General features: G+C 39.9%; 1 protein-coding gene across 1 annotated transcript; it reads left to right on the top strand.

The window, feature by feature from the left end:
- Nucleotides 1–4,473: 4,473 nt before the first annotated feature.
- Nucleotides 4,474–5,493, top strand: LOC130933503 (formin-like protein 14). The gene is made up of 2 exons (XM_057863138.1): nucleotides 4,474–4,696; nucleotides 5,270–5,493. The coding sequence occupies exons 1-2, from the start codon at nucleotides 4,474–4,476 to the stop codon at nucleotides 5,491–5,493; spliced, it is 447 nt and encodes a 148-aa protein (XP_057719121.1).
- Nucleotides 5,494–8,722: the final 3,229 nt, after the last annotated feature.

Below are 8,722 nucleotides of genomic sequence, written 5' to 3'. Positions count from 1 at the left end.
GATGGTTATTCTAATATTGGGTAATTTGGGGTGTAGTGTGTTTTTGCTTTATTGGGCAAATTTTAAAACTCATTTTTTACATTGTTTATAAAAGTCATTGTCTACCTAACAAAATCTAAAAAAAATATATATGGACTAAAAATCCTTTCTTGAATTTTTTTTATGTTTATTTTTGTTTCAATTAACTTTTATTTTTATTATTTTATAATATTTATCATCTCTTTTCTTTCCTACACACACCATCAAGTCATCAACCATCAAAAGAGCATCAAAAACACCATTTCCTCTCCTCAAAATTTTTAGTCTCAAATACAAATAGAAACAGTGGCGTAGGTGTAGGGAAGACGGGTGGAGCACCACGGCTATTCTCCTTCCCTAGATTTGATTGGGTGCTCAAGACCTTCTCGGTTTGGGATTTTTAAGGTGAATTTGACTCCATCTTTGAACTTGAGATTTTGGATTCCATCGTAATTTCCCCGGCTGGATTTTGAAGAATAGACAATGATTAGGGATGTTTCATTGACCCAATTGTATTCTCAATAAAGTTTCAATCTTGAATTGTATTTTATGTGTGTGGCAGTGTGGGTGAGTGAATGTCTTGTGTGGATTCCAATTTGAGGCCACAGTGAAAATATGAAAATTTTTTGAGAAAGTTTTGAAGATTGGAGATTGAAGAATGAGAGAAGGGGGGCTGTTTGGCTTGTTAAAGAATTAAAATGGAAAGAAAAGGTAAGGGGCACTAGATTGGAGCAGCAAGGATACCTGAGGCCAAGGAAGTTTATCTTCATGCCTTTTATGTTTAACTGGTTCATTAAGCTTGGTGGTCGTGCATGTTGATTAAAATCTTCTTGTTGATTACTTTTAGTTCATTAGGAGTGCTGTTAGTTGTTTGTTTTGGATTGTATTCCCACTCCCTGTGTGGATTTGCGAGTACTAACTATCGTAAAAAAAATTGAGGGGGGTGTGCAGAAGGGGAGGAGATGAGGTGAGGAGACGAAGATGCAGGGGACAATTAGTTCTTTTTAGAATGAGACAAATCCATGTGGACACCTTACCTGACACATGAGAGACTGAAAAACGTATTAAGGTTTGATTTGGTAAAATTTTTACTTTTTTTAAAATAGCTTATAAAAGTCGTCTTTTAGAAGAGCTTTTTAAAAATTACAGCACTTGCGTTTGGTAAAAATCAAATTAAAAATGACTTTTAATTAGTATAAGTACTACAATTGTTTGGTAAAACAGCTTTTAAAACTTAAAAAATTTATAATAAACATGTTTATAATTATAATGAAAAATAATTTTTTTTTCAAATTCTTTAAAATTTTATATAATATTTTAAAATAAAATAATTTTAAAATAAAAAATTTATATAGTGGCTCATCTTTATAGATCACAAAAAATTGAATACATCTCAAGTAAACTACTCTTACGATTATATATCTATATTTACATATGTATATACATGTTATTATAATTTTGACTAGGAAAAGTATAAGGAACCAAAAGCTTATCAGCCAAAAACTAAACTAAACAAAACTATATTAATTTATATCAATAATTAATTAATTTTAAATTTTTTAAATTCAAAATTTAAAAAAATTTTAATTGATTAAGTAAACCTAATTAAAACCTATAAAAACTTTTCTCTTTTTTCTCACATTAATCTATCCACTTCTAACAATCACAAAGTCGAAAAATATATAAAAGAACATCCATTTAATATGAAAAAGAAACATTCTAATACTTAGTAGAAGAAACATCCATATATATTAACTTGTAAAAATTTTGAATTCATCCAAAAGTATTTGGCTGGATTTTGGCTGATATGCTTTTGGTTTCCTAGCTTTACTCTTTTGACTAATATTCATTTAAGGAAAATTTTATGATTGGTTTTCATAAACCAAGTCAACCTCTTCACATTTCAAAGAATAGATAAAAAACAAACATCATAGATCTACTGAAAAAATACAAAAACAACGCACAAAAGAATAATATAAATAGATAAAAGTTCATACCTAATATGTAATAGAGATGTATTTGTGTTGAAATTTGTGAAGATTAGGTTGAAAAATAAAAAATATATGAAGACTGTGTTAGAATTTGTGAATGTTAGGATGAGAAATTAGAAATATACGAGAATTTCAATGGCAATATAATAGCGAAAAAATAAATGAAATTTGATAAGTACAAGCCAACTTTAAAAAGTTCTCACTTAGGTGCTTTCAAAAATACCCATAACTTTTAAAAGCTCCAAACACAAGCACTTGAACTTTTTAATTTACTAAACGCAAAATGAGGTATTCGTGCCTTTTAAAAGCACAAATACTTCTTGAAAAAGCTATATCAAACCAAGCCTAACTCTAATATATATTGAGCTTATAAGCTTATTTATAAGAAATATTTTCACACACTAATCAAATACATTCTAAGTTAAAATAAGTTGTCAGTAAATTGTAAAATTATGGTTTTGGGTCTTTGCATTTTTTTCTGTATCCTTCTAAATTTTTGTTATTATAACTTGTAATAATGGGCTTCAACTTAATAGAAGAATACTTGAATAGTGACCCCTTAAACATAAATAAATTAGTCATATATGTCTTAGACAAATTAGTCATATGCTTGACATGATTGAACCCTCAGAAATTAGAACATAAAAAACAAGATTAATATTCGTAGGTGAATGGGGGGTGGTACCTGCAAAGACACTCCGATGCCTAAGTTAGCAAGGGCGTGAGCAGGTCTAGAGAGTATTGGGCTTAGAGATACCTGAGGGGTGTCAGTGTATTTATAGTGGTGAACCAATAACCACCGTTGGAGTAGTGTCGTACCTTTAGGGTGTTAACCGCCCTATTATCGTGGGGAGGTTAAGATATGGCTTTATGAAGCGGTTAGAGAGATTTTAGGGGCGGTTACTCATTTGAATGAGTGTTTATCTGCCAGCTAATCTCACGTCCGACTTCTTTAGAGCAAGTCGTGGTTGATACCGACTTCTTACGTGAAGGTCGGTACTTAGCTAGGCTTAATCCTTCAGATTAGGCCTTTTATTTGGACCTGGGCCCTTGTCGTTAGGCCAGAGTATGAACAGTGCCCCTACTTGAGCCCAAAGTCTCTTTAGAGCTTGGGTTCAAGTATTTAACTCGGGTTCGTAGCCGACTTTCTTGGAGAAAACACGGGTTTTTAAACCGACGTGATTTTCGCGACCTTTTGTTTCTGACAGTTACGTCAATTCAAGCGTCGTGTCCGTTGGGGAAGCATTGAGGGCTTTGGTAACGGTGCAATCTCATTAATGACTGCTCCGTTTTTACCATTATACCCCTTAGCATGTTTATAAATACTTTTCCTCTCTTTCATTTTTCCGTTTCTGCAATCTTTCAAACTTCTTTGCTCGTGCCGCATTCTTGTGCTCGAAGATTTCTGCTTTTTTCAACCTTCACTTTTCGGATAAAGGTTAGCTTTACTTCTTTCACGTCATGCCTTATGTTTGCATACTTTGTTTTGTGGGTGGATAGGTTGGTCTGTAGGTTTTGGCTTCGTATTCCCTCTCTTTAGGGACCGTGTTTTTTGATTTTCTTTTCCTTTTTCCTTTTTGTAGGTTTCTGTCACCTTTTATATAAAGAAAAATGGCTTCTGTAGATGTTCTTTCTCAGTGGGTTGATGTCACGGTCCTTGGGGAGGAACCCTTGGTCGACGCTGAGTTTATCACTCATCTTCGTACTCATCACAGGCTTTGTACTTCGGAGGAGGACGAGCCAAAATATGAGTTGATAATCCCGGGTCCGGAAGACCGGGTTTATTTTGGGAGAGTCAATGAGGCGGCCCCTCATTTTTTCTTTATGTATGAATGTATGATCACCCGCTTGGGTGTTTTTCTTCCTTTTTCGGATTTTGAAATATCTGTTTTGCACCACTGTCGAGTTGCCCCCACTCAACTTTACCCCAATTCTTGGGGTTTTCTGAAGATTTATCAGTTTGTTAGTCATGCTTTGGACTTTCCGACCACTTTGAGGATTTTCTTCTTTCTTTTCCATATGACCAAGCCCTTTAGTGGGCTAAACAACAAACAGCAATGGGTATCCTTCCGAGCCATACAAGGTCGGAGGATTTTTACTCTTTTTGATGAATCCTTCCATGACTTCAAAAATTATTTTTTCAAAGTGCAAGCTGTAGAGGGTCACCACCCCTTTTTTCTGGATGAGCATTCTTCCCCCCGCTTTCCCCTTTATTGGCTGGAGGCCTCCCCTTGTGAAAAGTATGGTCTAGATGACCTGGACGAGGTGGAGGCGGCCATTGTGGGGTTTTTCCGAGAAGCGTGGGGGAGAGCCCCATACTTGGATACTAGGAAATTCCTTCAGGGGACGCCGACCTTTGTTCGGTCGCAACTAGGTAGTAAATGCATTTCCTATTTCCGACTTGTTTCTGTCGACTTGAGTTTTTGCCGACTTGTAAATTTTGCTAATTATTTCTTTTGCAGATATGGCGAGGAAGAATGCTCAGGAATCTTACCAGAGAGTTCAGGAGGCTAAGGCAAAATCTCGGGCCAGGGCCAGTGGTGCCAGGGCAATCGTCTCTCCTCCTCCTCCTCCTCCTCCTCCTCAGAACGTGGGGACTCCCTCTCAGCCCATTGTGATTTCTTCTTCCAGCTTGTCCCGACCACTTCCTTCTGCCCGACTTCTTTCTGAGCCAGAGAAGAAGAAGCGTAAGACTTTAGAGTCTGGCTCTTCTTTTGATGGTGGGGTTAAGGCGGATGCTCTTGCATTCGTCCGAAAGAACATCTATCCTCATATAAGTATGGATGATGTTTCTGTTCGAAACCACCTCACCATCCTGGCTGAGGAGAGTTTTCGGGCGGCGGGTGTTTGTGGCAAGCTTCTGGATATCTTCGAGAAGACTCCCCTCAGCTCTTTGGGGGTAACCTCGAAGGTTGAAGAGTTGGAGGGGAGGCTTCTTGCTTACCAGGATCATGAGAGGGAGTTGAAGGAGGAGAGAGATAAATTGAGGGAGGAGAGAGATAGCCTCCGGGAGAAGGAGAGCAAGCTGCGGGCCCAATGTACTATGGAGGCGAACTTGAGGAAGACAGCACAGGATAGTTACCAGAGTTTATTTCAGGATCTTGTGTCTGTGAGGAAGGATTTGCTGAATTCTCGGAATGCATACGCCGAGTTGGAGGACTCTATTGCTGATGGTGCCGAGGAGTCTTGGAGAATTTTCCTGGAGCAAGTCAGAGTTATTGCTCCCGACTTGGATCTTTCTCCTTTACATCCTGATAAAGTCGTTATTGATGGTGCTATCGTGGATCCTCCTGTCCCCGTGGTTGTTTCCGAGTCAGAACTGAAGACTCGGGGGCAGAGGATTATTGAGTCCCCTCCTCGTCCTGAAGATGCTCCGAGCTCTTCAGTTGTTCCTCCGACCTCCTCTTCAGCCTCTCTTCCTGGTCCCGGTGGCACTCCTCCTGAGTCTGGTGGTGGTGATCCTTCTACTCCTCTGAAAAAATGATTTTTTTATGGCTATATGGGGGCTCGGCCTGTGAGTCCCCCCTTTTTTAAACTCATTTATATCTTGTTTGGTGATGTTTGAACAATTTTCTTTGGCCTTTTAAGGCCGTAAACAAAATATTTCAGCAAGTGCCCTTTTTTAAATAAGGGTTTAGATTAACAAAATAAATGCCCTTTTTTTGGATAAGGGTTTTAAGTTACCTTATGCGTGTATGCTTTTCTAATTTCGATATTTCAACACCCTCATGATCTTTCTCTGAAAACCTTTTCTATTGGCTTGTCTTGTTTTTTTTTTTTTTTTCGAGCCTTTTCGTTTAAGGGCTTTTATGCAACCTTTAAACCTTTCTCAGGTTTTTCAATCTCTTTTTGTTATCCTTTATACTCAACTTTGCTTTAGTGAGTTTTTATGACTTAGGTTGTTTTTGTGATGCGTTTTTCATCTACTCGGAGTGTTTCCGAGTTTGTTTTACTCGGGTTCTCATTTCGACTTAGGAGTCAGATTGTTCCCGAGTTTTTTACGATCAACTCATACAACCTCTTTACGCCGACTTGTACCTCGTCGTTTTATCCTGACGACCATCTAGGTCGGTTCATGAGATTTTCACGTTTTGTCGAGCTTAAGTCGGCGCGTTTCGTAGAAAGACTTAGAAAAAATAAAGAAGGATATTATAAGAGATATTGTAAATGAAAAAGATCTTTATTAATTGGGGAGGTACCTTCTTGCTACTAAGGGTCTTGATAGCCTATTTTCCCTTAGCCTCTACTATGATGCCTCGTTAAAAACCCTTCTCCAGAAAAAACCCTTTTGGGAAAAAATCATGAAGTTGGGAAAAGAGTACATCAGGGAGTAGAGTTCGCTTTTAACTGTAGTACCTTTTCATATTACAAGCATGCCACGACCTTGGTAGCTCAGTGTCGTTCAGGTCGGTTACTTTATAATAACCTTTTCCTAACACTTCCTTGATTTTGTATGGTCCCTTCCAATTGGCGGCGAGCTTTCCTTCTCCTGATTTGTTGACTCCAATGTCGTTTCTGATTAGGACCAAGTCATCCAGGGCAAATGTTCTTCGAATGACTTTCTTGTTGTACCTGGTAGTCATCCTTTGTTTTAATGCCGCTTCTCTTATCTGGGCACCCTCTCGGACTTCGGGGAGCAAGTCGAGCTCCTCTTTGTGTCCCTGTATATTTCCGACCTCGTCATGGAGAATTACCCTTGGGCTTTGCTCGTTGATTTCTATTGGAATCATGGCTTCTACGCCATAGACTAGTCGGAAAGGTGTTTCTCCTGTGGCGGATTGGGGGGTTGTCCTATAAGCCCATAGTACCTGAGGGAGCTCTTCAGCCCAAGCTCCCTTTGCTTCCTGTAGTCTCTTCTTTAGTCCTGCCAGTATGACTTTGTTGGCTGCCTCAGCTTGCCCATTGGCTTGTGGGTGTTCTACCGAGGTGAACTGATGTTTGATTTTCATACTGGCTACTAAGCTTCTGAAGGTAGTGTCAGTGAATTGGGTTCCATTATCCGTAGTGATGGAATAAGGTATCCCATATCTTGTGATGATATTTTTGTAGATGAACCTGCGACTTCTTTGAGCGGTGATGGTGGCCAATGGTTCTGCTTCTATCCACTTTGTGAAGTAATCTATCCCCACAATCAGGTATTTGACTTGTCCCGGCGCTTGGAAAAAAGGACCTAACAAATCCATTCCCCATTTTGCAAAAGGCCATGGAGAAGTGATACTGATGAGCTCTTCTGGTGGGGCTACGTGGAAATTCGCATGCATCTGGCATGGCTGGCATTTTTTCACAAATTCCGTGGCGTCTCTCTGCAAGGTCGGCCAATAGAATCCTGCTCGGATTACTTTCCTAGCGAGCGACCTTGCTCCGAGATGGTTTCCGCAGATCCCACTATGTACTTCCTCCAATACCTCGGTGGTTCTTGAGGTCGGTACGCATTTTAACAATGGTGTTGATATCCCTCTTCTGTAGAGGACATTTCTCACCAAGGTGTAATGTTGTGCTTCCCTTCGGATCTTTTTAGCTTCTCTCTCCTCCTTAGGGAGGATGTCGAATTTCAGGTATTCGACTAAGGGATTCATCCATCCGAGGTTTAAACCGACTATTTCAAGTACCTCTTGCTTATCTTCTGTTTTTGCTACCGAGGGTTCTTTGAGGGTTTCTTGAATCAGGCTTCTGTTGTTTCCTCCTGGTTTGGTACTTGCTAACTTGGATAGAGCATCCGCTCTGCTGTTTAGATCCCGAGTTATGTGTTTGACCTCGATTTCTGCAAAGCGCCCGAGATGCTCCAGAGTTTTTTCCAAGTACCTCTTCATATTAGGGTCCTTTGCCTGATATTCTCCGCTTATTTGGGAGGTCACCACTTGTGAGTCGCTGTATATCATCACCTTTGTCGCACCGACTTCTTCTGCCAACTTTAGTCCGGCGATCAAGGCTTCATATTCTGCCTGATTATTTGAAGCCGGAAATTCAAATTTTAAGGAAACCTCTATCTGGGTTCCTCTTTCATCTACTAGTATTATGCCTGCGCCGCTCCCTGTTTTGTTGGAGGATCCGTCTACATAGAGTTCCCATGTAGTCGGTTTGTCCTCTTGGTCCCCTGCGTATTCTGCCACGAAGTCGGCAAGGCATTGGGCTTTAATTGCTGTCCGAGTTTCATATCTCAGATCGAACTCGGAGAGCTCTATTGCCCATTGAACCATTCTCCCTGCAACATCCGTCTTTTGGAGGATTTGCTTTATGGGTTGGTTTGTACGGACTCTTATTGTGTGAGCTTGAAAGTAAGGTCGTAGCCTTCGTGAGGCTATTATTAAGGAGTAGGCAAACTTTTCTAGTTTGTGGTACCTTAGTTCAGGGCCTTGTAAAACCTTACTGATAAAGTAGACCGGGTGTTGTCCGACCTCATCTTCTTTTATCAGGGCTGACGAGACAGCCCTGTTTGCTACGGATAGGTATAGAATGAGGTCTTTCCCCGGTATTGGTCGGGTTAAGATAGGAGGTTGGCTTAAGAACCTTTTGAACTCTTGGAATGCCTCCTCGCATTCCGGAGTCCATTCGAATTGGCATCCCTTCCTTAATAGGGAAAATAGTGAAAGAGATTTTAATGCTGATCCTGCCAAAAATCTGGAGAGGGCTGCAAGTCGGCCATTGAGCTGCTGGACTTCTCTCAAACAAGTCGGACTTTTCATTTCTAGGATGGCTCTACATTTATCGGGATT

This window comes from Arachis stenosperma, chromosome 6 (genome assembly GCF_014773155.1).
Source record: "Arachis stenosperma cultivar V10309 chromosome 6, arast.V10309.gnm1.PFL2, whole genome shotgun sequence".
NCBI classification, from domain to species: Eukaryota; Viridiplantae; Streptophyta; class Magnoliopsida; order Fabales; family Fabaceae; genus Arachis; species Arachis stenosperma.
Note: the sequence above shows the minus strand (reverse complement) of the source record. Positions and strands in the feature narration are given on the sequence as shown.

What these genes read in the sequence shown, in the direction of transcription:
- LOC130933503 (XM_057863138.1), top strand. Translation starts at nt 4,474, where the DNA reads ATGGCGAGGAAGAATGCTCAGGAATCTTACCAGAGAGTTCAGGAGGCT. An exon ending in TGAGCCAGAGAAGAAGAAGC is followed by an intron (nt 4,697 to 5,269) that starts GTAAGACTTTAG and finishes ATCCTGATAAAG; the next exon opens with TCGTTATTGATGGTGCTATC.